This window comes from Canis lupus, chromosome 9 (genome assembly GCF_003254725.2).
Source record: "Canis lupus dingo isolate Sandy chromosome 9, ASM325472v2, whole genome shotgun sequence".
Taxonomy (NCBI): Eukaryota; Metazoa; Chordata; class Mammalia; order Carnivora; family Canidae; genus Canis; species Canis lupus.
The window spans coordinates 23,028,930-23,056,496 of record NC_064251.1 but is presented as its reverse complement, the minus strand read 5'-3'; the positions used below and the strand labels follow the sequence as shown (position 1 = coordinate 23,056,496).

Here is a 27,567-nt window from a genome sequence, read left to right as displayed (position 1 = left end):
AATTGTTAAGAAACGAAATTCAACTGAGTAAATTTGAAGATTGAATTGGTTTATTAAGCGATGCATGAATTGGGCAGCATCCCTTGTTACAGATAGCGAGATGCTATGATAAGCTGTACAAAATGGGAGGATTTTTAGGAAGAAGGGTGGGGCAAGAGGTTATTAGCAACAGAAAAAAAAGAAAAGGATGGTTACTTCTTCTTTTCTGAGGAAAGGGAAACGCAGTTTTTTTTTTTTTTTTTTTTTAAATCATGCAGATGACCTCACCAGTGCTGATCAGGAAATTTCAGATTGACTCATAAAAGGTCACATTCCTGGAAGAGGTCGAAACTGTAATTAAGTCTTGGTTTGCTGCGTGGGGGGCATATGACTTGTAATTCCTTTCTTTCTTTTTTTAAAAACGATGACTTAGAGTTATTTGCTTTTCTTTTTAATCTTGTCACATCAACAGCACCAGTACCACAAAGGCAATGTGTGCTCCCTATACTACTGAGGGAGTACAACTCTGATTCCAGTTCCAGGTGTGGATTTTTTCCCCCCACACCAAGCAATGCTTTGAAACCAGCAAAAATTCTCCCACACTCAATTATGATGCTGTCTACCTGGAGATAGATGAAGGGTTCAGTCCTATAAGACTGCTCACTCTACCTTCAGCTATTTCAGACCCCAAACTCAAGTCTGGGTTATCACTTGTGCTTCTAACCCAATGGCTATAGATCAAAAGTTTTCCCAGGATCCTCTCCTTGGGTTGATTAATTTGCTGGAGTGGTTCACAGAACTCAGAGAAACATTTTACTCACTAGATCACTGGTTTATTATAAAAGGATAGAACTCAGGAACAGTCATATGGAAGAGATGCAGAAAGCATGGTATGGGGAAAGGGTGCAGAGCTTTTGTGCCCCCTCCAGGTGCACCATCCTCCCCAAATCTCCATGTGTTCATCAACCTGGAAGCCCTGCAAACCCCATCCTTTTGGGTTTTTATGGAAGCTTCCTGACTTGGGTGTGATTGATCAAATCATTGGCCTTTGGCGATTGAACTCAAACTCCATCTCCCTCCCCTCCACTCCTAGGAGGTGGGGATGGGGGTGGGACTGAAAATTCCAATTCTCTACTCACATGATTGGCTGACAAGCATCCCCCATCTTTAGTTTCCTTAAAGATAGTTTCTTCAGTTTCTTCTTTAGTTTCCTTTTAGCTTCCCAAATCTCCTCATTAACATCACAAAAGAACCTTGATAGCTCTAGACCCCTTGGAAATTCTAAGGGTTTTAGTAATTCTGTGCCAGGAATGGGACAAAAATATGTTTCTTATTATAAATCACAATATCACACCATGAAAAGCTGATCACCATGAAGAGTGTTTTTAAAATCAATGTATTATGAGCACATCTGATAAATGGGTCTGGCTTCATCAGCATGAAACATGTGTAGGACATAAGGACCCCATACTAGATTTAATGTTCTTCTGTTGCCGTCTTGATATTCTTAATTTTATCTCAGAACTTGTGTCTTGTAAGTGAAGCCTGCTGGGACAATAGGATAAGAGTTTGAACAGAGGAGTATGGAAATATGTTTATTTGCAGTTTTTCCTTACAGCAGCATGTAGCATATGCAATGCCCAGGTGCACAGCATTCTGGTGGACCCATCCTGTGGAGTTTGGTGAAACTCAAAGCACATGCTAGGTAAGTATGTCTATGAGCAAGCAGGGTTTCTGACAACCCCAAGAGCTTTTCCATTCAAATGGTATTTGTTTCAAATGTAGAAAGAAGGCAGTGGCGTTCTAAAGAACATGAACTACTCAGGAACCCTATCACTTACTGTTGCATTCCTTTATGAGCCAACCGCTTATGCTGAAAACAATGATATAGAAAGATAGGGCAACCCACAGTTCCTTTTCCTGTCTTTTTTTTTTACTCATCACTATGCCAATGATGGCTAGTGTTGGTAAAATGGGAGCAGATAAAGGAGTGAAAGATAACTAGTTGAGTTGGTTTGGTGCAGTGTTTCCTCTCTTGGTAAGAACAAAATACATGTCCATGTGTAAGGGCCAACCAAGGGTAGCCTGCCCCAAAATATGCCACTTTGGCATATTGACTATATTATTTTTTATGTTTTTTAAAGATTTTATTTATTGAGAGAAAGTGAGAGAGAGAGAGAAAGAATATGAGGGGGAGGGCCAGAGAGAGAAGCAGACTCCCTACTGAGCAGGGAGCCTGATGCAGGGCTGCATCCCAGGACCCTGGGATCATGACCTGAGCTGAAGGCAGATGCTTAACTGACTGAGCCACCCAGGTGTCCCTGGCATATTGACTATTTTAAATAAAAGCTACTGAAGGGATAGCCTGTACAGAAGGACACTCAGACCTCCTCTGTTGCCCTGAAAGCAGCAAATAAATTTCCTGTGTGAAGCTCACCCTCCCTATACAAAGAGGTAAAGAGAGATCCTTATTACTGAAGATGGAGAATTTAGAGGCAAGAAGGTTGTATAAATGACTCTTGCTACTTTTTACTGATTTACTACCACAGCCCGAATTCTGTTTAGAATTTCTTATGAATTGAAGCTCCCAAAGCTATGTTTTCCTTGTTCTGTCAACTGCTCACAGATTAATTTTCTCGTTGTCTAAAAAGTATAAAAACTGCCAGCTTTGGTCATTTCTTTGGGTCTCAAATTCAATAGTGGGTCTCTGTGCACACATAAACGACTTAGTTTCTTTTCTTCTGTTAATCTGACTCCTGTAAATTAATTCTTAGTGGAGATGGAAGACTTTGTAGAGTTGAAGAAGAATTTTCCTTCCCTTCACATGTATCAGCTATACAATATGAATTGTGTTATTTTAGTGATTCTGTAAACAAGTTAAATGTTCTCTTTATTAAAAAAGTATTTTATTTATTTATTTGAGAGAGAGAGAGAGCGGGCGAGCCTGCAAAGCAGGGGGAACAACAGAAGGAGAGGGAGAAGCAGACTCCCTATTGGGCAAAGAGCCCAACATGGGGCTGGATCCCAGGACCCTGGGACCATGACCTGAGCTGAAGGCAGATGCTTAACCAACTGAGCCACCCAGGTGCTCCAGTTAAATGTTCTTTTTTTTTGTGTGTGTGAATTTAAAATGGGTATTTCTCAACATAAAAATGAATGGAAAAATTTATGCCAATAACTTAAAATTTTAATTTTTATTTACTTAGAATGATATTAAATGACAAATTTAAAAAAAACATGACAAGTAGACTGTATGACTGCAGAAGATAGGGAAAACATCATATTTTAGTGCCTTTAATGATACTTCCCCCCCCCCCCCCCGATTTTTGAACAAGGGACTCCAAATTTTCATCCTGCACTTAGTCCTGCAAATTATGCAGCTAGCCCTGTACACTCTATACTTGGGAGATTATTTGCCCATGAATTTCTGGTATTAACTTCATTTGATCCCTTTTGGCTCAAGATTTTGTAAACATCTCATCCTTTGTCACTTCTTTGAACTCCCAAGCTGTTGTGTTTTGGATAGCAGTCCTGCCTTTATTGGAGCTTCTCATTAGAATCAGGCCACATAACAGAAATAGGAGAGCTGCTTTCCTTTTAGGGAATTTAACATTTGTTAGGATTCCTTACCATACATTTTGATCTGGAAACATAGAAAGACGCAATAACCATAACGTTCATCACCCTCATGAGATTTTAAGTTCTAGACCAGGTGTTGGTGGGTTGAATGTGGTCTGCCACCTGTTCTTGTGTAGCTCATGAGCTAAGAATGGTTTTTACATTTTTAAATGGTTAGGAAAAAATCAAAAGAAGAATAATATATCATAATATGTCAAACTTAGTTGCAATTTGAGTTGCAGTATCCATCAATAGTTTTATTGGAACACAGTCATGTTCATTCATTTACTGATTGTCTATGGCTGTTTTCTGCTACAATGGTTTAGCCAAGTAGTTGAAAAAAGAGACCTTATGACCTGCAAAGTCTGAGCTAGATGCTATCTGGAGCTCGACAGAAAGTTTGCTCTAGGAAAAAAATCATTCACAGGAGGCTCAATGCTGTGGATCTTCCCAGAGTTAATCTTGTTTATAGGGGAACAAGTACCCTGGTAAGTATCCAGATCCCCAGGAAGTTTGATAGGCTCATTGGTAAGATACCAGGAGGCGCCATCTAGTGATGGAACTTTTCAATCACAGGAGAATTTCTAATTTTTTTTCCTAGTTATTTGTCCATGCAAAAGGGTGAGATATTTAAAGATTATGCCTAGTGAATAATAATATTTAAGTGCCACATGATATTCACTATTATTTAAAACCAGAGTGAAAGGCAATGAAAATAGATTCCATAAATGTATACCCATGATTGTGATGTAGGAAAAAAAACTCAAATAATTGTTTATTGGTTATGAGTGAATGGAAAGGAGTGCACATCCACTTTTTTTATTTATTTGAAAACAGACATCCAAAACCCTGTAAAAATTAGCTAAGAAAAAAAGTATTTTTGCTAAGTAACTTATTATTAAGGGCAGAAAGTTGGTTTTAAAAAAAAATTTCCTTGATATTTAGAATAATGTAGTTGTGCAGGATCCTTTCCCAGACTGTTCTCTTCTCTATGGCGGCTAGAAAGGAACCTTTTGCTCTGTTTTGCCACTGGTCACTTTAGATGTCTTTTCTTCAATGGAGTGAACTCTTGATGATAGAACTTTACCACGTTGATCTATCTCTTCAACCACTGTCTTTACCAGTGTGGTTTTGGATAACTCTAGAAATAAAACACCTGTGAATACACATATTCCAGCTAAAAGATTACATGGGGAAGAATTCCAGTGCTAGCTGTGATATAACATATTATGTACACTTTGATGAGAGAGTATGTGTAGATTTACAATAATAGTTTAGTATAATTTTATCCACTTAAAGTAATACTTTAACTTCCGAGTACTTTAATTAAAATTATTTAAATACAAATGTTGCCACACTATATGATTACCATTAACATGAAAGTACTTGCAGTAGAAATAGAACTAGATTTTATTACCTTTGGATGAATTCCCTGAGCCTCCTGATCCAAAGCCCTTTGATTTGGAGCATGAGCTGCAAAAAAATCCCAGTTTATTCTTTAATATATCTATATCTGTATCTATATATCTATATTCTTCAATATCATTTAATAGTGACAATAGTTTATCACTTAAATATTCATTGAGTCAAATGATGAACATGAACTCAAGTGAACTTTGTTTTTTTTTTTTGAATATTTTATTTATTTATTCATGAGAGACACAGAGAGAGAGAGAGAGAGAGAGAGAGAGGCAGAGACGCAGGCAGAGGGAGAAGCAGGCTCCATGCAGGGAGCCCCTGTGGGTCTCGATCCCAGGATCAGGCCGTGGGCTGAAGGCGGCGCTAAACCGCTGAGCCACCCGGGCTGCCCTCAAGTGAACTTTGTATGCCAAGAACAGATATTAGTTTTCTATAAAGGAAAATATTAAACATTTGTAGGAGGTGAAAGTAATGAAATGTCTTCTAAATAGAGGACATAAAACAACTTTATTTCCATTTGATTTTCTTTAACCCAAGAATTTATTTATTTATTTATTTATTTATTTATTTATTTATTTATTTATTTATTTATTTATTTTTACAGATTTTATTTATTTATTCATGAGAGACACAGAGAGAGATGCATAGACATAGGCAGGGGGAGAAGCAGGCTCCATGCAGGGAGCCCGATGCCGGACTCGTCTCCAGGATCACACCCTGGGCTGCAGGTGGCGCTAAACCGCTGCGCCACCGGGGCTGCCCTAACCCAAGAATTTAAACCTAAGGAGAGTATATATGCATATTGATATACGTACATGGTCTATATATACATTTATAAATATATACTTTTTTAATGAAAGTTATGCTTTTTTTTTTTTTTAAGAGAGGGAGAGAAGTGGGAGAGGGGCAGAAGGAGAGACAGCATCTTAAGCAGACTCCTTGCCCAGTGGAGAGCCAAACACAGGGCTGGATTTCACAACCTTGAGATTATGACCTGAGCCAAAATCAAGAGTTGGAGGCTTAACCTCCTAAGCCACCCAGGTGCACTTACTCCTTTTTTTTTTTTTTTTTTAAGTTTTTTATTTATTTAAGTAGTGCGAACTCTTCTCACTGTAGCATTCCAGCTGTTCTCTCTTTAAATCTCAGGCCGAATTCGTAGGTTTTCAGGATGATTTGAAAGTTATCTAGATAAGTTGGTGCGGACAGGTGACTTGGGGACCCTACTCTTCTGCCATCTTGCTCTGACTCCCTTATTAATTTAAGTAATCTCTACACCCATGTGGGACTTGAACTCACAACCCCAGGATCAAACATTGCATACTCCTCCAACTGAGCCAGCCAGGCATCCCTACCTTTTATTTTTTTAACATATAGATCCTGGGGGTTGCACAGACTATGTTTATTTGAGGGCAGCAATGATATTTGGAAGGGAGTGAAAGATGGGTAAAGCCTGGTGGGGAGTAATCTCAAAACCTAGAATGATTAACATGGATAATGAATAGGGTCTTCTGCAGGGATGACTGGGGTCATCCAAAGCAGATGAAGAAGGGGCTGTGATGTACAAAATATGGAAGGGATGACTGCAGATGGAATGAAGAAGAAAAGGATTGGAGGCATGGAACATGGACAGCCCATGGTTGTGGTTTAAAATAAGTAAAAACCTATCTGATAAAATACTGGATTTTCAGTTTTTTAATGATCTGTTTTATTTATTCATGAGAGACATAGATAGAGAGGCAGAGACTTAGGCAGAGGGAGAAGCAGGCTCCCTGTAGGGAGCCTGATGCAGATCTCCACCCCAGGACCCTGGGATCACAACCCAAGCTAAAAGGCAGTTGTTCAACCACTGAGCCACCCAGGCATCCCAAAATATCGGATTTTCAAATGGTGTTACTTACTTCCCATCTCCATCAATCAGGTGGCAATAGGTCTCAATTTCCTTTTCCAGGTGGACCTTGATGTCAAGCAGCTGCTCATACTCCAGCTTCTGGCCCTCGGTTTCAGTTCTGACCTGGTGCAGCTGCTCCTCCAGGGCCCCGATCTGAGCCTGGATCTGGGCGAGCTGTGTGCAGTAGTTGCCTTCGGTCTCAGTCAGGGAGCACTCCAGGGAGTGTTTCTGAGGACAAGAGATGTCACAGCAAGGATGAAGCCACTTGGAGGACTATGCAGACCAGCACTTCTCAGCAAACAGCAGCACTGCTTTCTAGGTGAGTTTTGGAAATCTGTGGGGGATCATCACAACAACATGGGAGGTGCAGAGGAAGGGGAAGTCACAGGCATTTACGGGGTGGAGGGGTGGCATGCTGGATGACCTGATATGGCATAAATGGCCCTTTCCCATGAGACTTTTGACTGTTTCGATGGACTTTTGTGATATTTAGGTAATATTTCCTATCATGCAGAGAAAAACTCTTTTGGTGGAGGGGATAGTGCCATAAGAAATCATATTGGAAATTTTATATATTGACATTACATATTTACTTTGGGGTTGGTTTTGGTTTTTTGATCATTTTCTGCCACTGTCTCTAGAGACCTACCCCACCACTGCTCCAAGGCCTTGTGTGCTGCTGTTTCCTTTTCTGATTTGTTCCGGATTTGCTGTTGTTATTCAAAGGCCTTTTATAGAGTACTTGAGAAAGAATGAATGTCTTAATGGGGGTGGGCTTTCGACACAAGAGATATATTCATAGCACAGTACAGGTCATTATTTCCACACTACTCTTACGAATATTACACCTCCTCCTTTCCACTTGGACAGCCTGTCATCTGTCTGGTCATGTGATGTCTACTCCAATCAAAGTAATTATCTTCTCCCCTTACCATAGATAAGTACATCTGGGTGGTTATTTCTTCTCCTGATATTAGTTATTTTCTGAGTGTCCACCCCCATTCGCACTCTCATTTTCCTGTTCTTCTTGCATGGAGCCACTCCTGATATTACATCATTTAAAATAAAACTATTTGTCAAGGGAAGGGTAAGCTTCTGTTTCTGTCATTACATGTTCTGGGGTATTTGGGCCTAAGTGTTTACAAGTTAAATAGATTTTATTTATTTATTTATTAGATTTTATTTAAAAATACTTATAGTTTTCCTTTTCATTGCAGTATAGTGCAATGGCAGTATAGTGGGGTTTTTTAAATCATTTTTTTTTATGATTTTATGGCAGTATAGTGGGGTTTTTTAAATCATTTTTTTTTGTATTGCTAAGTATATCATTTGTTGACTTCATTCTAGGACAAAGAGGGAGTTATAAAATATTCATCATAACAGGCAGACATGGGGTTGGATGGGGCTAAGAACCACTGATTTACTAAATGGGCCAACTGGTGCATTACATGGGTGGTGCTGGCCTCTCCAGAGCAAAGGAGTGGAAGGTGGACAGAATGGTAATGGGGAGGAGGCAAAGATGTCAGTGAAGTGTGTGCTCGGCTGTTCGAAACGTTAATTTCCCTGATGATGTGTCCTCATGTGGTATTTCTTTCTTTCTTTCTTTTTTTTTTTTTTTAGAGATGGTGAAAGAGGGGGAGGGAGAGAAAGAATCTTAAGCAGGCTCCCTACCCAGCAGAGCTCGATCTCACAATCCTGAAGTCATGACCTGAGCCGAAATCAAGATTCAGATGTTTAACCCACTGGGCCACCCAGATCTGGTATTCCTTTTTAAGTTTGCTACTACTCTTCTTAATCAGAGATCACAGTATCCCTATCTCTATCTACAGCCTTTCACTGTAAAGGTTAGCTTGTAGATAAGGAAAGAGAACAGGATAAACTTACAAGTTTGCATACTACGGGAAGCATAGGGAAAGTTTATATATTTAGACAATTCCCAACTTACATGTGATTTGTGTACTAAACTATAGAGATCTTGCCTAGAATCCATCTATGATGAATCTCAAGTATGGAAGTTAGGTTCTACACCACCATTATTCTATAATTCTGTTATGTTGTCTAACATGGGCTTTTTGTGTAGATTATTTCCTGAGCCCCAACTATGGTATTCCTGGCTGCAGAGAATTAACTACTTTCTAACATTACCTCCTATGTGAAAGGGCTTACATTTTGATCTGTGAACTCAGGAGCTTATTTGCTTCAATGTATCTCAGAAATGAGAGGGCAGGTTTGTACTCAGTTTGTGCTCAGTGATACAGCAGCAGGCACAGGTCCTCTGGGTTCTAGTCTCAGGGACAAAGGGAACGGGGCAGAGAGCAGGGCTCCAGGGGCCTCAAGTGACAGGGAGAGGGTCGGGTTCCTGCAGAGGAGACCAAGGTCAGGACAAGAGGGGCACACCCTGGTTCAGTTGACAGTCCGTGGTTAAAACAAGTCTCCAATCTAAACATTATCTGGTAAGAGAGCACTCTACCTTTTTAGAGTGGTTAAATCAAAATGGTCTTCCTGTAGTTTTGGGTCATCTTTATCCTTTCTGCTCACTGCACTTATTTGTATAATAGTGGTGCTTCTCTTTGGGTTACAATCTCATGTCCTTGGGGAGCATGAAACCCCCTATGACAATGGGAACCCTTGGGCCATGTATATGCGTTAATTCTCAAAATCAAGCTTTTTGGGTGCTGCTAGCTCACACCCCAGAAGGAAAGCCAGTTTTAGTCCTGGATTGTCTCCATGGTAACCTCTGAAATAATTGGCAGTAGGTGCCAAGGTGGCTGAATGCCCAGCTCTGTGAGATGAGCAGGGATGAAGAGGCTGACAGTGCTCATAGGGTTTCAGATATGTACCCTCTTCTCTACCTTATGGAAAGCACCATGTGGCTTTCATCGGCCTGCATCAATATGAGGAGATGCTGGGGAGGCTCCTAAGGTCTGCCTTGTGTGGACACCTTGACCTTGGCCTGACACTTAATTTTCAGGTGGGGTAATAGTGCTGCTGCTTGCTTTGTGGGGCCGAGGAAGGGGCTGTGTGAAGACGTGAGCTATTTTTGTGAAAGGGGCACTGAGCAGGGGCCAGTGAGGAAATCCTCAGGGATCTCAGGGAGGAAGAAACACAGACAGTCTCTCTCTTTCTGAGTGTTTTAGAGTCTATCTTCCTTGCTCTCTGCTGCTCTAAGGATTTGTAGGGAAAGCTCTAACAGAGAAGAAGAGGAGGGTTTCAGCTCAAGTCACAAAATCCAGGCTGACCCGCGCTCTCGCCTGCCTACCGTTGCCAGGACGGACTGCAGCTCGATCTCCAGGGTCTGCAGGGTGCGCTTCATGTCGGTCAGCTCGTTCCTGGCCGTGGTGGCGGCGCCCGCGTGGTCAGAGATCTGCTGCTGCAGGGTGGCGCTCTGGAAGGTGGGGTGCAGAGGGGTGAGCAGGCTTGCACCTGCCCGGCGGGCCTGCGTGGGACTGGGCGGCGGCCTCACCTTCTCGTTGAACCAGGCCTCGGCGTCCCTGCGGTTCTGCTCAGCCAGGGCTTCGTACTCGGCCCGCATGTTGTTCAGCAGGACGGTGAGGTCCACCCCGGGCGCCGCGTTCATCTCCACGTTCACGTTCCCTCCCGCCGCGCACTGCAGCGCCTTCATTTCCTGCAGGGAAGTGTGTGCAGGACGCGATGGGTGTAGGGTCAGTGCATGCACCTGCTCTTCCATGCTCCTGCTGGGAGCCCAGCGGCCTGCCTTCCCAGCCCTCTGCCCTGTGACTCTTCCCTCTCCCTCTTTTTTCATGCTTCCTGACCTTTCCCTCCACCATAATTACCTCCTTGGGGGCCAGTAGGGTTGGGGTTTTAGGCTTTTTGAACCTGTCATCGGGTGATTTCTGAAACATTTTCATCTACTGTTTTTTGTTTTTAATTTTCTTTAAATTCAATTTGCCAACATAGTATAACACCTAGTGCTCGTCTCATCGTGTGCCTTCTTAATCATCTATTGTTTTGGAGACTATTTGGGGGATAATCATTTTTTTTAAAGGAGTTTGAAGCTGCTTGGTATAATGTATCAAATAATGATACACCCTATACATACATACATACAATATACGAATATATTTCAAAACCAGTAACATTTAAGATACTTGAAATTCATGCATCAAAGTGCCTATTTTTGACTAATAGGAATAATTATTGATGAAAATAAATAATAATAATAATAATAATAATAATAATGATAATAATATATTATTGGGCGAGTTCAACACTCAAGTAAAGCCAGACTCATTAAGTGGAGAAAACAATGACATTCATAGTCAGAGAGGTCTTCTGTGAGAAGGTTGACCTCAGGATAGACATTTATGAATGAAAGAAATAATCTGGTGCAAACAGAAATGGGTGTATGAATGCAAAAGCAATGCACCATTTTCAAAATGATAAAATATTATATCAGCCTAAACAAATGGAAGGGTACAGATCAAATGGTTAATATTTATAACCTTGGGAGATGGGATTAGAAGGTTAGAGAGTGGGAGAAATGAAATTCTTTATATGCCTTGGCATGGTTTAAATTATTACAATGGGCATACTATTTTAATAGTTATAATTAATATAATAACTAATATTATATGAATGACATATATAGTAAAAATACATATAGTAAAAAGCCTATTATAATAATTTAAACAATACTGTTGTAATTTAATGTCCCCCCAAAGTATTTAAAATGTACAGAATCATGATTTGACTAGAAGTACAGTTTCTCCTACCTCTTCATGGTTCTTCTTGAGATACCTCATCTCTTCACTCAGGGATTCATACTGCAGCTCCTGGTCAGTCCTGCAGAGTGTCAATTCGTCCAGGACTCTCCGCAGCCCGTTGATGTCAGCCTCTGTGTTTTGGTGAAGGGCAAGCTCATTCTCGTACCTTGGGGAGCATTCAATGAATTTCAGCACAAGTTAGATTACTTCAAGAGGTAGAATAAAATAAAACTTTGATTGCTTTCAGCGGCACATTGGAAATTGAATTGGGACTCAAAATGTCATAAAAGCATACAGTGAAAGCCTTCCTCCACTCCTTTTACCAAGTTCGATGCAAGGAAATTGGCAGTTATTTAATGATACAAATTCTGATAGCAGATCCTGATTAAATAAAAATATGCCATTTTAGAATTTTATTTTCGTTACTATTTTTCCTTGCTTGATGCATATTTACGAGCTATGCCTGGAATAGTGCTTGGCGCTATTCATATACAGTGGTGTTTTGTCCCAAGAATGTAATAAACATGTATAAACTGTGAGTATAGCTGATTGTAATAACATGCTTTGTGTCATAGGGTGTTGTTGTATTATAACATGCATTACTTTCCTTAATCTTTTATAGTTTATTTTACTCGGGATGAAATTGAAATTTTACTTAACATATTAAACAGACAGGAAACTTTTTCTAGAGAGTGTTTGTTTTCTATCACTTACTTTAGCCGGAAATCATCAGCAGCCAGTCTGGCATTGTCAATATGTAGAATTACATTAGCATTAGCAGTAGTGGAAGAGATAATCTAGAAGAAATCAAAAGGGAGGACACAACAAATAAGCCTGCTCTTATAATTTGTTATCTCAGGAAATAAAAAATGTGACACAATGAACTTTTGCTTAAATATCTTATTTCCTGGGGCACCTGGGTGGCTCAGTGATTGTCTGCCTTTGGCTCAGGTCATGATCCTGGGGTTCTGGGATCGAGTCCTGCATGGAGCTCCCCACAGGGGTGGGGGTGAGGGGGTGGGGGTGGGGGAAGGCTGTTTCTCCCTCTGCCTATGTCTCTGTGTGTCTCATGAATAAATACATAAAATCTTTAAAATATCTCATTTCCTCAAGTGACAACCAAAATATTTAGAATTTTAATTTCTAAAAATTACAAATGTGATTATCTCTTATCTACTCATGTAACTTTTAGAATGCAACACTTTCTTATCAATGAATATATTTCAAAACTAGTAACATTTAAGCTACTTGAAATTCATGCATCAAAGTGCTTATTTTTGACTAATAGGAAGAATTATTTATGAAAATAAATAATAAATAAATATGAATATAAATGACAGATAACAGTTATGAAGCATTTCCTGTTCATGTTCTATGTCTTTTTGCTAGGTAATTCTTAGCTTTAAATACTTTGAATATTTTCAGATTTGTGATTCCTCACCTTATTCTTAAGATCTTCAATTATTAGATGGTATCTGCTATAGTCATAATCAAGTCCACGGCAAGATCCTGGTCCATACTTATCATACCAACCCTTGATTTTCCTCTCTAGTTCAGCATTTGCCTCTTCCAGAGCTCGCACGTTATCCAGGTAGGATGCCAAGCGGTCATTAAGATTCTGCATGGTCACCTTCTCATTCCCAGACAGAAGTCCCCCTTCACTTCCAGCAAATCCAGAACAAGCAGCACTTCCGAAGACACCACCAGCATGGTTCCCCCCAGGAATACTGCCCAGGCCCCCTCCCAAGGCACAGGAAAATCCACTTCCAGCAAAGGAGCTGCCACATGCATTGCTGCCTGCAAAGCCTGAGCCTCCACTGGATGGCCTGGCAGATCCAGTTCCAGACCATAAGCAAATATGTCTGGACCCACTAGAAAATCGGAGAGACATGACAGAAAGAGAAACGTTCACCTTGTCTGTAACAAGATAGTTGTAACTTCAAAGGTGAACAGAATATTGTGTGCTGATGGTTTCTTTGAGCTTTTATACACAATTATTGGGTGTTTCTATTTAAGTTATGCATGCCAGAAGAAAAATGGCATCATCCAGATTAGCATGAAATTATGTATAATTAGATTTTTTTTTTGTAATCTGATGTCTAACATCCTTAGCTATTGCTTCAGGATATTTGTTATCTTAAATATAACAGGGTTCAGTCTATATTAAGTTCATTATTTTAACTTCTAATTTTGGGTGAGTAATCCTTTACTTTCATCTAGACCATAGGAATATACCATCATTACCTGGCACCAGATATAAAGTTAAAAGTTTGATTGTGATAGGGTACCACCAACTAGCTACAGTAGGGTCTTAATTACCAGGGTGGTATATAAAGAACCATTAAGGGCACCTGGGTGGCTCAGTCGATTAAGTGTCTGCCTTCAGCTCAGGTCATGATCCCAGGGTCCTGAGATTGAGCCACCTGTCAGGCTCCCTGCTCAGTGAGGAGTCTGCTTCTCTCTCTCCCTCTGTCCCTCCCCTGTTCATGCTTTCTCCCTCTCAAATAAATAAATAAATAAATAAATAAATAAATAAATAAAATCTTAAAAAAAGAGAACCATTAATTGTAACCATAAAAAATAACCATAAATATGTAAAGAAACATATTTTATCCTGTCATAGCAAAAAATAAATGTGTCATTTAAAAAATATGATCCTGGTAACTTCTCTGGTTTTACTATGATTATAACATCTATTTATTACCTTGAACAATAATGTAGATATAAACTGATTCCTTTATTTAACATGTATGGCTACTATATCTGGTGTTCAAAGCTAAATTAAAAAATGAAGACATGATGGTAAATTACTCAGAGATGGAAAAGATATGGGTACAGTCTCTAAGAAATGTATGGTTGGAAAACAAAAAAAGAAATGTCAGGCAGAAGCTGGATCGTGTTTAGCCTTCTCTGTCAAAGAGTTTGACTGGGTATGTGTGTGGGAAGGGGAGAGGCAGTCTAGCTGAGAGGGCAGGAGAAGTGAGCAGGAATTGACCTGAGAAGCCTCCTCTTGAGGCAGTTGCCAGGAAGGTGGGGGTGAAGCAGGTGAAGAGGACAGGAAAAGGAGGGATAGGAGGGATTTGGTTGGGCTTGACTGGTTCTATGGTTCTAGATTCTGTGGTGAAGACAGGCATAAAACTGTTTTGCCTCGAGGACAGTCAGGGTGTCTCCTGGAACTGTGCTGGTACAAGCAGTCTGAAGCCTGGTCAGCTAGCACTGTGGCTGTCATCGGCATGGCCTTTAAATGCACTTTCTGGGCAAAATTGTAGGATTTTTTAAAGCAGCAGAAGGTCTTAGACATTATCTAATTTAGCCCCTTTGTCGGATGGGGCAAGCTGAGAGCTGTAAATGTTAAACGATTTGTTCAGAGTCACCAGGAACATGCCAGAGGAAGATTTGGCATATGTTCTAGATAGCACTGAGAGTCTGGCATCATGAGTCTATTTTAAGATACAAATAATTTCTCTAAATGATTTACGCCCATACAAATACCTATTTTATATAATTCCCTCAATAGTCTTAACATGTTATATTAAATTGTGAAATTATTCTCTTAAGTTGCTGAATTATTGAAATTGAAATATTAAAAAATTAGGATATTAAAACGAAGAATTATAAATCTCTTCAGTGTCTGATTATTAGCTGTAAATAATAGTTAAACAAATTTTTGGTGTAATGTGTATGCATCCTTCAGATGTAAAAAAAATTTCCAAAGAACATTTTGTGACACAAAAGGGAAAGAAGCTTTTTTTTTTTTTTTTTTTTTTTAAAGCTTAAGTTGAAATAACTTGCTTCCCTCATTAGCATCACCCCTGGTGATCCCACACCTTTCACAGCAATTGTCCCTGACCTTTTATTTCCACCAGGGGGCAGCGCTCACCTGCAAATGGATGTTGCTTGGCGCTGACTCACACTTCAGCTTGCGTCCTTTGAGCCTTCAGCTGGAAATTATTAAACCCTTGGTAAGAAGCAACCTCAATATTTATCTTCTCAAAGTTCAGAGTACGAAGAGTATAAAGACAAGCTTTCCTTATGTTTATATGGTGCTTTACAGCTTCCAAAGGGATTTTTTGTACATTATCTTATTTGAACCTTACAAAACATCTGGGAATTAGTAAGAGAGATTTCCTTCTGATTTAACGATGAGAAAACAGAGGACAAGGACTGTTTAGGGACATACAACATGAAGCAGGGTGAATCAGGCCAGAATAGACCTTGGGATTCAGTGTGGTGGTCCTTCTGTTAAGTACAGTTATCTTAAAGTCAGATGGAAAAGGAACTCAAATGATGCCAAAATCTCTTTAATGAAAAACATAAAACATATTTCTTACAAAATTCTTGCCAGAATATCTAGTTAATAGCCAAATGAAACTTTTGACTACAGTTATGCTGCCTATCAGGTGTCAGTCATTCATTTTTTGTTCATTCAAGAAGTATTTAATGAGCACATACTATGCATAAGGCACTGTATGAGTAGCAGGGCATACAGAGGGGAAGAAAATAAATGCTTTCCAAGCCCTAACTGTGGATAATGCTGCTGTGAATGTGGCACACACAAATATCTCTTCAAGACCTTAACATCAATTCTTTTGGCTTTAGACCCAGAAGTGAAACTGCAAAATCATATGGTACTTTTTTTTTTTAAAGTTTTTATTTATTCATTCATGAGAGACAGAGAGAGAGGCAAAGGCATAGGCAGAGGGAGAAGCAGGCTCCCTGCAGGGAGTCCGATGCGGGACTCCATCCCAGGACCCTGGAATCATGATGTGAGCCCAAGGCAGACGCTCAACCACTGAGCTGCCCAGGTGCCCCTTATACGGTACTTTAAAAAAAATTTTCTGAGAAGTCATCATATTGACTTCTGCAGCATCCATACCATTTTACATTTCCACCAAGAGGGCACAAAGATTCAAGTTTCTCCACAATCTTGCCAAAACTTGCTGTTTTCTGTTATTATTATTATTATTATTATTATTATTATTATTATTGATGGTAGTTTCTTAATGGGTGTGAGGTAGTATCTCATGGTAGTTTTGATTTGCATTTCCCTAATGATTAGTGATGTTGAGCATAATCTTTTTATGTATTTATTAGCCATCTCCCACTTGCTTTTATCTTTACAACTATTTTCAATCTACTGAAGTGCATTTTGGTGCCATTTTGTTTTCTTGTCTTCCCTTCACATTTCTTACTTTAGAAAACCTTCCAGAGGCTCTATAGGTCAAAACTTGAATGAGAGTTCTCTTCCAAAAAGGTCATTAGCTTTGTTATGGCTCAGCTAGCCTGTGAACCTATTTATTCATGCTTTTCAAGCATTTCTTTTGAGATAACTTATTCTGAGTAGGAAAGGTTAATTAGAAGCTTAAGTATGTGATTTTTTTCTTTGCTAAAATCCCAAAGGACAAAAGTATTTTCAGAGCATTACTCGAATTCTTCCCCCAGGTAATGTCCAATATTTGTACTAATTCACAGTAATTCCCTTTCTAACTGGCACTAGGCTGCAAGGATCTCTTATTCAGTGTTGAGGTGTGAGATGATGTTTTTTTATTAAGAGACACTGAAAAGCAATGTGACAACTCAAAGAGTCCTTCATCCTTTGGCATGGCTTTCTGTAGGACAACCTAGTTCAAAAAGTATCCTTTTAAAAAAATATGCTTCATACCTGGTCTCCAGACTGCATTTATTTTTATTGTGATAACTTCTCTTTGTCACTCAAAGATGCAGCGTGGGTCATTTGCCTCATGATCCGGGTGACCACAGCTATAGCTTTTAGGGATGGTCAACTATCTCAAACCTTTGGGACAGTCATCTGGTCCTTCCCACTTACCTTTACAAACCTTTTGCTGTTTTATTGGACCTCAGGTTCACAGGACTACATTAGTCCTAATTCTCTGTGACACACTCTTGCCACTATTCTTACTGTCTGGAATTTTGTTTTGCAGCTCCAGGACAGTAATCTCACCTTGATCTCTACCCCATGGCAGACTATGTTAATGATCACTTGCTCTGACAATTTATTGTGATGCTCATATCCATCTTTGGAGAAACTAGATTATATAGCCAATAAACATACTTCTCTGACGATGAACAGAATACTGTTTGGTGTGTGTGTGGTTTTATTTTCTTTATAAAACCTTTATTTATTTGGGCTTATTTAATACATGACCAGGAGCACACATTATAAAGGCTGTTTATATACCCTTTAAAAATATAACTAAGGAATAAAAGCAGATACATTAAAGGAACAGAATTAAAAACTTATAGTAGATACCAAATTTCAGGATTGTTTTTTTCAGTTTTTAAAAAATATTTTGAAAATATTTTTCAAAATGTTTTTAGTTTTTAATTGAAGTATAGTTGTCACATAATATTACGTTAGTTTCAAGTGTACAACATCACAATTTGATAACTCAATACTTACACTGTGCTTACAAGTGTAGCTACCATCTGTCACCATGCAAAGCCACTATATCAATAGCGTTGACTATATTCCTTAGGCTGTACCTTTCATCCCTGTGACTTATTCATTCCATAACTAGAAACCTGTATCTTCTATTCCCCTTCACTCAGTGTACATCTCCTTGCCACACTCCCCTCTGGCAACCATCAGTTTGTTCTTTGTATTTATGAGTCTGTTTCTGCCTTTTGTTTTGTTTTTGGATTCCTCATTTAAGTGAGATCATATGGTACTTGTATTTCTGTCTGACTTATTTCACTTAGCATAATACCCTCTAGGTCCATCAATGCTGTTGCAAATGGCAAGATATCTTACCCTTAATTTTACGACTGAGTAATATTCCAGTAGTGGAATTACTGGATCATATTATATTCCTATTTTTTATTTTTTGAGGAAACCTATACTGTTTTCCACAGTGATTGTACCAATTTACATTCCTGCAAATGGCGCACAAATGTTCACCACACCCTTGCCAACTGGTTATTTCTTTTTCATTCTAGCTGTTCTGACAGGTATAAAGTAATATCTCATTATGGTTTTGATGTGCATTTCCCTGATAATTAGTGATGTCGAGCATCGTCTCATGTGTCTGTTGGCCATTTGTATGTCTTCTTTGGAGAACTGTCCGCTCATGTGTTCTCCCAGATTTAGGTGGATTTTGTTTTTGCATGTGTGTTTTGTGTTTTGAGTTGTGTAAGTTCTTTATATATTTTGGACATTAACCCCCATTAGATAGATCATTTGCAAAGATCTTTTCCATTCAGTAGGTTGCCCTTTCATTTTGTTGATGGTTTTCCTCTCTGTGCAAAATAGAATAGTTTCTTCAGTGTCTACTCCATGGAGGGCATTCTTTAAGGGTGTTATAGGCATTAAGTCATCCCCACAATAATCTCAATGAAGTAGTTATTATCTCTATTATATATATAAGAAAACTGGGACTCAGAAGGGTTGAAGTAATTTGTCCAAACTACATGATTTGTAAATGCCAGTGTCAGAATATGAAGACAAGGAACCACTGACTTTGAAATGCATGCTTTAAGTCACAGATGATCTCTTTCCCTAATTCTCACTCTCCTGATGCAATGTAGATTGGATACTGGGTGGACCTTAGTTACCTTACTCAAGCTATTTCCCCTATAACTAAGGGGAAACTGGCCGTAACTAAGTTATTTCGCCATGCCCTAGCAAAATTGAGCCGTCACAGATGTCAGACCCCTGATGCAAAGCTTTAAGCAGCACAATGCAAATCCTTCTAGAGACAAGCTTTGGATGTTTAGTAGGATTCCACATGAGTGCCAGAATTGGCTCTGCTGGTTTCACTGGACACTGTCTTGCTTAAATAGCTACATGATAAACCCATGTAATAACTAACAATAGTGATCTGTACAGTTAATAATTTTTGTGAACTATAAATACCAATGTCCTTGTTAAAATCAAACTTTGTTTAGACAGTCTTTATTAAAGTGCAGTTTGTCCAGTTCAGAAAGTTCTATTTAAATTTTTTTTTGTTTTGAGATATAATTGATATATACCACTATTTAAAGTGTACAGCATGGCTTATCTATACAGTGAAAGAATTTTCACAATAAGTTAACATTCAAAAAGTAGTTCTTTATCAGAGATGATTACTTTATCAGAGAAAATGTAACGTAAGTAATTGTTTAAGAAGGTATTGGAAGACTGAAAAGGTAAGAAGACAGAACTACAATTTAGAACTTTCAGGAAAGAAGGTTTGGGTCACCACCCAACTAGATGAAGTACTCTGACCAGCTGAGATCCTGGTTTGGGGTGGAGGGTTAGGTGGTGGTGGTGATGGGAATGGGTACAAGAGACAAAGCCTAATAACAAACACAATGATCTCATAGAAACATATTTATCTTTTTGTGACACTGAATATAAAAACACTTATTTCTTCAGAGTAAGAATGGCTGTTTCAGATTTTAATAATACTCTAAATCCTAGGACTTGGCTAACTTTGTTAGGGACTTTAAAAGGTAGTGTTTCTGAACAGCAGTCATTATATACACAGTGGCAGCTCAGAGTTCTTACCCAGCAACATGTTTTAGGGTTTTACAGTGTGGCGTGTTGGGACTTCAACAGCTTAGGAGACTGGCTCTGAAGAAGGGGGTCTGGCAAATAGATATGCCAACTAAAGTAGAATTTCTGAACTATGGTGGTATTTGGTGTTGGGTAGGTCATGGAGCTCTGACTATAGGGAAGTCCATTCATTTTGAAATATGACTCTGGTCATTAGTTTGGAGTACAGAGGGTAGGGTATACCCACCATGAGTCCCAAGTAAACGACCTGGGGACCAGAGCTCAGGTCTTGGGGAAAACAAGCTCAAATCAGTATGAGTGCAGAAGAAGGCTATTTGGTAGACATGGGTCATCTGGGAACTCACCAGGGAACACAAGGTAATCTTAGGTACAAAGAATAAATCCAGCTCTTAATAAACCCATCTATTCTATATACTAGCAGAGTACTAAGTAATATCAGTTGGTTTCTGAGTGACTGAAGGATATGATTGGGTTGACCCTACAAATACCAGGTCTTTAGCATTTGTCTCAAGACAGAGAAAGTTCGGTGAAAGCTGGGACCTAGAGTTGGCTCTTTGGTACAATTGGTATCATCATGTCTTGATCAGTGTTTCTGTCTGTCTGATGATAGACACCAAATAATTTTGTTGGGGTGATATGATTTTACTGGCTTGGTAAATGGTGGATGGTATCTCTTACAGTATATAGCAATTGGGCAGAAATGAAGGGGAAGAAAATGAGGATATGCAAATGGGAGAAGCCAAGTAATCAAGAAGTGTGAAATTTCCAATAACTCGATCTTTGGGGTCTTATTTGAGATATTTTAGAATTGTCAGGGTTGAAATAATTCAAAGCCAGAGCACTGGGAGTTTTCCATACATTGTGCATCTTTAAGATAAAGAGTTAAGGTTGGGGTCTCAGACTTTTCACTCGGTGAGATTACTGACATTGATCCAACATACCCACAAGATTAAAAAACTTACTCAAGAGAAATCATAATGATAATTCTGTCTTCAGTTTTTAAAAAACTTACTCATGGGAGACAGAGACATAGGCAGAAGAAGCAAGCTCCCCCTGGGGAGCCGGATGTGGAACTCGATCCCAGGACGCCAGGCTTACACCCTGAGCCAAAGGCAGATGCTCCACCACTGAGCCACCCAGGTGGCCCCCCCCCTTTTTTTTATGTCTTCAGAATTTCTAGATAAATCAACCTTCAAGTACTATAGTTCATTCATCTGTAAGGTTAAACATACCACTTAAATTAAATAAAGACAATTCTGACCATCTTGGATAGCTTGCATCAGTAAGAAAGTTTATTGGAATTCATTAGTGAATGAGAATAGAAAAGATTTTTTTTTTCCATGAAAGAAACACTTTCTGGTAAAGTGAAAAGAAGAAATACAGAAACCACAAAACACCTTTCAGACACCTTATTTTCAAGGAGTGAACCTATTTCCGTAGACCATTAAGACTGAAGTGTTTCCTTGGAGATTTTGTTGTTCATGCATCTGTACATAATGGTCTGTGTGAAGGGAGACTCTTTCCTCTTGACGCGGCTTAATAGTAGTGTTTCTTGGTTTCTGATTCAACCATAGACGAAAGGACTCTACCATCAGGTGTCACTTCTTCAATAATTGTCTTGATTACTCTGGTTTTGTTAGTATCTGTACATGAATCATGAGAAAAAAGAAAAAAGAATTCAGACGAGGCGTTTTGTGTGTGAGTGTGTGTGTGTGTGTGTGTGTGGGGGGGGGGTCCTCACTAATTAATCAAAATTTCTAAGAAGTAAAATATACATTAAAAAAAGGAAATTAGTTTTCTACATTAAAAAAAAAATCCGAATAATGTTTAAACGACAGCATCTTGGACCATGACTTTTTTTTTTCCTTCATGATGGCGGTCAAAAGTATAGTTTCCTAAAAAAAAGCAAGTGGGAATATTCTCTGGGACTTTATTTATTTTTCTTCCCTCTGGGATTTTAATTAAAAAAATATTTCATTTATTTATTCATGAAACACACAGAGAAAAGAGGGAGAGGGAGAAGCGGGCTCCCTGTGAGGAACCGGATGTGGGACTCGATCCCAGGACCCCGGGATCACGACCTGAGACAAAGGCAGACGCTCAACCGCTGAGTCAGGCGCCCCACGTTTTGATTTTCTAAAAAAGCACTAGGGCGTAAAAAGCAACACAACCATCACAGAAAGTTAAAACTAATGCTGATTACCCCAGCTAGTTTCTGCTGACCTTGGTCCCTTAGAAGAGGACTCGCCAACCGACCCGGAAGACGAAGACTTGTGACCTCCGCTGGAGGAGCTGCCGCCGCCGTAGCCGCCGCCCGAGCTACCGCCGTGGCTGCCGCCGCCTCCGGAACTGCCCCCGCCGTAACCGCCCCCGCCGGAGCTGCTGCCGCCGCCGTAGCCGCCGCCCGAGCTACCGCTGTGACCACCACTGTGACCACCGATGTGGCCGCCGCCGCCGGAGCTTCCGCCGCCGTAGCCGCCGCCGCCGGAACTTCCGCCGTAGCCGCCGCCGGAACTTCCGCCGTAGCCGCCGCCGGAACTTCCGCCGCCGCGCCCGCCGCCGTAGCCGCCGCCGCCGGAACTACCAGGAATGAGAGGCATGCTCGGTTAGCTTGAACGTTGGGAACTGGTGGGTCGCTTTCCACGTTATTGTTACTTTGAAAGTAAGCAAAACGTGTTTCGAGAGGAAAAAAGAGAAAAGAAAAGGAAAAATACCCTGCCAAGTATAGATTCTAAAACCCATTGCTAACGCCGGTCTGATAAGCACACAACCCTAGGAATCCCAGTTCATGGGCAGTTGAAGCTGTGGTTGCACACGCCTTTTTTTCTGTGCTCTGCTTTGGCAGCGCTTCTTGGGGTTTTGGAAAAGCCTGGAGATTTAGGGCATTGCATAAAACCAGCTGGGAGAGCTGATAGTTCACCTTCCTTCTCCTTCTAGCAGGCTGCGGTAGGTTTGAATTTCATTCTCCAATCGGATCTTGATATCCAGGAGTTGTTGGTACTCGGCATTCTGGCACTCCGTCTCAGCTCGGATCTGTTGCAGTTGTTCCTCCAGAGAGGAGATCTGGGCCTGAATCTGTGAGAGCTGCACGCAGTAGCGACCTTCTGTTTCTGCCAAGGAGCCTTCCAGGGATTGTTTCTGCAAAGAGCCGAGAATATAGGGTGGCTGCGTGACTTCACTGTGTGACTGAATACACTGAAGGTTATTTCCTGATTTAATAAGACATCAGAAGATTAAAGAAAATGAATAGGATTTGTGTTTTGTGTATTTTTGAAAAAGGTTTTATTGGCACATGAGAGACACAGAGACACAGGCAGAGGGAGAAGCAGGCTCTTGGAGGAGAGCCCAATGCGAAATTTGATCCTAAGACCCTGGGACCAGGACCTGAGCCCAAATGCAGACGCTTAACCACTGAGCCACCCAGGTGCCCCGTTTTATGCTTAATGGTAAAATTTTAACTTTAGCCCGTGTACAGTGGTGCCACTGACTTTCTCCCGTTAACAAAGAGCTCCAATTTTATTTCTACATTCTTACCCCCACCCTCCCTTTTTTCTCTTGAGTTGCATATCCTTATGCAGGCACGAAACTTTGGTTAAGTTGAAGTTATTTCAAGAGAGTTGTTAACATACCAGGGCTAGTTGGGATTGTAGTTCGATTTCCAGACCTTGAACAGTGCGTCTCAATTCAGTAATCTCAGATTTGTGGCTGGACATTTGTTCAATGTTACTGTTGATTTCTGTAGTCAGTTCCTTGCTCTAGAGTATTAAAAACAGGAAAAGATGAGAAAAATCTGAAATGATAACCAAACATCCATTGGCCTCGATATGAAGGAAGATGAATTACCTTTTCATTGAACCAGGCTTCAGCATCTTTTCGGTTTTGTTCAGCAAGTTGTTCGTATTGGTTTCTCATGTTATTTAGAAGTTCAGTCAGATCAACACCCGGGGCAGCATTCATTTCTACATTTACATCACCAGTGGACACATTCTGAAGGTCTCTCATTTCCTGTTTGAGGAGCAGAAAAGTTTAATGACTACACCATGATCACAATGAACCCTCCCTTTTTTTTGGCTGGGGGAAGTATAACTTTTTGCATCACCTCTTCATGATTCTTCTTCAGGTAGGCCAGCTCTTCAGTCAGGCTCTCGATCTGCATCTCGAGGTCAGCCTTGGTCAGGGTGAGCTCATCCAGCACCCGGCGCAGGCCGTTGATGTCAGCCTCCACACTCTGGCGCAGGGCTACCTCGTTCTCATACCTGAAACAGGCATAGTACAAATACTGGGTATAACTTACATATGGGAGGTATACTTGAGCTGAGACTTTTTACAAAGCAAATAATAGAGTTTACTTCACATTATGGCAACATTTCTTAGTATACTAATTCACATAGGGATATTAGTGGTTTAATGCCAAGAAGCTTAGCACAGCTACTTTAAAATGCATTTTCTTCTGTCAATATTGCCAAAAAGGTGATACTGAAATTGAAATTTTTTCTGATGATTCTAACACTGTTTAACTTTGAATGAAGTTAAGAAAATGTAAATGTGGGCATCCGAAGTCATTGTTAAAAGCAACTCCTATATTTGCTGTGACAGTGTTGTGCCATGATCACTTAGCTTACTTTAATCTGAAGTCATCAGCTGCCAGCCTGGCATTGTCGATCTGAAGCAGGATATTGGCATTATCAGTTGTTAGATTGAGGATCTGGAGGGAGAGGCAAAGAAAATCCGATACAGATATGGCTTTTATGGTGGCATAGGTAAACTGTATTTTTATGTGCTCTTACAAAATCTTGGGGGTATTTTCATCTTAAATATTGCAGGGTTACCCAGCTACTAATTCTGAGTTATTTGTTTTCTTGAAATTTCTATACTTTTCTATTTCTGTATTCATCCTTTTCCAAAAACTAACTGTAGTTATATAGCTGTGTTCCTGCATGTGTGTCGCCCACTTTTATCCTGGGTCATTTCCATGTATTTCAGCCAACTTTTGACTGACTCATACCTTTTGGTTTAAGTTGTTTTAAGTATATATTCTAAATGCATACACTCTGGACTGGCACATAGTAGGTACAATTCACAAATTCTCAAGAAGCAAACAGTATCCCATTTCCATACTGGAGAATTCACATTGCTTGTAAGTGGTAATGAAGATTTTTTTGTTATCAATCTGAATAATATTTTGTTTTGATTCATTTAATGATTAAGTTCCTATGTTTGTAAATGATATGGTATTTTAACTATGGACTCATACACTTATTAGAGCTTAAAAAATTCTCAGTAATCTGCCATCCTGTAAAATACACAACACACATGCTGAAGATTTCAGTGACCATATCCTCACAAATATTTACCTTTGATAAGACTGGATTTTTTTTGGAAGCAAGAAAAGTAACACAGGCAAACACAGTGAATAGCTATATTGTGGTTAAGATTCATCTCTCTGAATTACATGGATAAAAAATAGGCTTCAAGTTGGATTTTAAAAATGAACCTTACCTGATTTTTAAGATCTTCGATGGTTTGGTAGTATTTGCTGTAGTCACGAGGCGCTCTCTGGCTTGAGTTGCCATGCTTTTCATACCACTCCTTGATTTTGCCTTCTAGCTCGTAGTTTGATTCTTCCAGAGCCCGAACTTTGTCCAAGTAGGAAGCCAGGCGGTCATTCAGATTCTGCATGGTTACTTTTTCATTTCCGGAGAGAAGGCCACCATCTCCTCCATATCCACCCCCATAGCCTCCAAAGCTGCCTCCACTGAAGCCGCCGCCACCAAAACTGCCCCCTCCGAAGCTTCCCCCTCCAAAGCTAACTCCTCCATAGCCCCCACCAAAGCTACTGCTTCCATAGCCTCCACCAAAGTTACCTCCACCAAAACCTCCTCCTAATCCTCCATAGCCACCTGATGATCCCCCAAAGCAGCCTCCACCAGAGCTCCCGCGACTAAAGGAGCCACCACTGAACCCCCCTGAGCTAAATCCTCCACCAATGGAGCCTTTGCTGCTCGAAATTCTGAAGGATGATCCTCCTCCTCCACCTCCTCCTCCCCCACTGCGGGAGGAAGAGTATTGCTTGCTTGAGCTGTATCGAACAGACATGGTGATGCTGTTTAGCTCAGGGAGTGCTTGCTACCAAGGACAGTGACAAGCCTTTATATACTGAGAGGGTGTGTCCCACATGTGTTAAAGTTTGCTTACTTGCATGGTTTTCTTTTTGCCAATTTAGCATCTTTACTTATGATTGCATACATTATCTTCAGTAATAGCCAATTCCAATATGTATGGTTTTGAATTTGCCCTAAGAACAAATAGGAGGTTTACTATGTTGAAATTGAAAATGGGTGTAGTTCAGATGAGCTTATGTTTCATTGTGCTTTTTCACCTTTTGAAGAACATTGAGCAACTTAAATCCATTTTTTTTCTCAGCACTAATTTAGGTTCCGTGGAATGTTTGCAAAGTTTAGAAAAAGAATTTTAGCTACAAAATTCTAGTTAAAATATTTCAAATTCCATGTTTTAAACAGTTTTTATGAATTGAAACAGCAGTTAACATAAAGTCTACTAGAATCATGTTCTAATGGAAATCTTGTAGAGAATGCAAGCAACCAAAAAGAAAAAAAACATATGCTAAACAGTTTATTTAGTGTTCAAAAGTTGCCACATATAAAAAGTTATAGACATTAAAACACAATTTGGAAATATGTTTATATATGTATATATTTATTGGGAGTCTTAATTTATTTGGAGAATGAAAGTATATTGATACTTTGTTTAGTGAGTTGGAAGTGAGTAATGATGTGGGAATCTGCAAATAATGGTACTATTCTTTTTAGCCTTAAAAAAATCTAAAATCATGAAGTTATTCTGGATTTTTTAACTTTTAAATTCATCATAGTGAAGGCTTATTTGAAAACTATAATGCAGAAATTCTTAGCACAAGATATGAAAAACTAACCTCCAGTACTTTCTTTACTCTAAGTTTGATTGATCCCAAAGGGAGAGTTTAGGTATATTATGATTGTGATTAAAAATTTTCTTGCAAGAATATAAATCCAAATTTTTAAAATTTAAATTCAATGTATTTAACATATAGTATATTATTCGTTTCAGGGGTAGAGTTTAGTGATTCACGAGTTGCCCTTAACACCCAGTGCTGGGACGCCTGGGTGGTTCAGTGGTTGAGCCTCTGCCTTCAGCTCAGGGTGTGATTCCGGGGTCCTGGGATGGAGTCCCACATCCAGCTTTCTTCAGGGAGCCTGCTTCTCCCTCTGCCTCTGTCTCTGTGTCTCTCAAGAATAAATATATAAAATCTTAAAAAAATAAAACCACCCAGTGCTCATTACATCAAATGCCCTCCCCAGTGCCCATCAGATTAGAGAATGATACTTGCTCCAAAAATTATTAACTGGACTGTGAACACATTTCCC

At 39.8% G+C, this 27,567-nt stretch overlaps 2 protein-coding genes and 1 long non-coding RNA gene across 7 annotated transcripts in view; 1 reads left to right on the top strand and 2 right to left on the bottom strand.

Moving 5' to 3' along the window:
• Positions 1-3,313: 3,313 nt before the first annotated feature.
• Positions 3,314-13,519, bottom strand: KRT28 (keratin 28). Its single transcript, XM_025440565.3, has 8 exons — positions 13,070-13,519; positions 12,343-12,425; positions 11,638-11,794; positions 10,368-10,529; positions 10,164-10,289; positions 6,915-7,132; positions 5,015-5,070; positions 3,314-4,738 (listed from the first exon to the last, which is right to left on the bottom strand). Exons 1-8 carry the CDS (start codon positions 13,517-13,519, stop codon positions 4,596-4,598), a joined length of 1,395 nt encoding a protein of 464 aa, XP_025296350.1. The 3' UTR covers positions 3,314-4,595.
• Positions 13,520-21,413: 7,894 nt separating this feature from the next.
• Positions 21,414-26,281, bottom strand: KRT10 (keratin 10). 5 transcript variants are annotated; one of them, XM_025439677.3, is made up of 8 exons: positions 25,643-26,281; positions 24,766-24,848; positions 24,243-24,399; positions 23,987-24,148; positions 23,773-23,898; positions 23,064-23,281; positions 22,347-22,723; positions 21,414-21,786 (listed from the first exon to the last, which is right to left on the bottom strand). In XM_025439677.3, exons 1-8 carry the CDS (start codon positions 26,237-26,239, stop codon positions 21,680-21,682), a joined length of 1,827 nt encoding a protein of 608 aa, XP_025295462.3. In that variant the 5' UTR covers positions 26,240-26,281; the 3' UTR covers positions 21,414-21,679. The 5 variants fall into 5 exon arrangements, with proteins under 5 accessions (XP_025295462.3, XP_048970006.1, XP_048970007.1 ...); XM_049114049.1 differs by having other exon boundaries at positions 22,347-22,681; XM_049114050.1 differs by having other exon boundaries at positions 22,347-22,657.
• The window catches only part of LOC118355830 (uncharacterized), a 50,447-nt gene continuing 46,160 nt past the window's right edge, over positions 23,281-27,567 (top strand). Inside the window, exon 1 of the long non-coding RNA XR_007412876.1 lies at positions 23,281-23,589. This is a non-coding gene — a long non-coding RNA (uncharacterized LOC118355830). The remainder of the gene's footprint in view (positions 23,590-27,567) is intronic.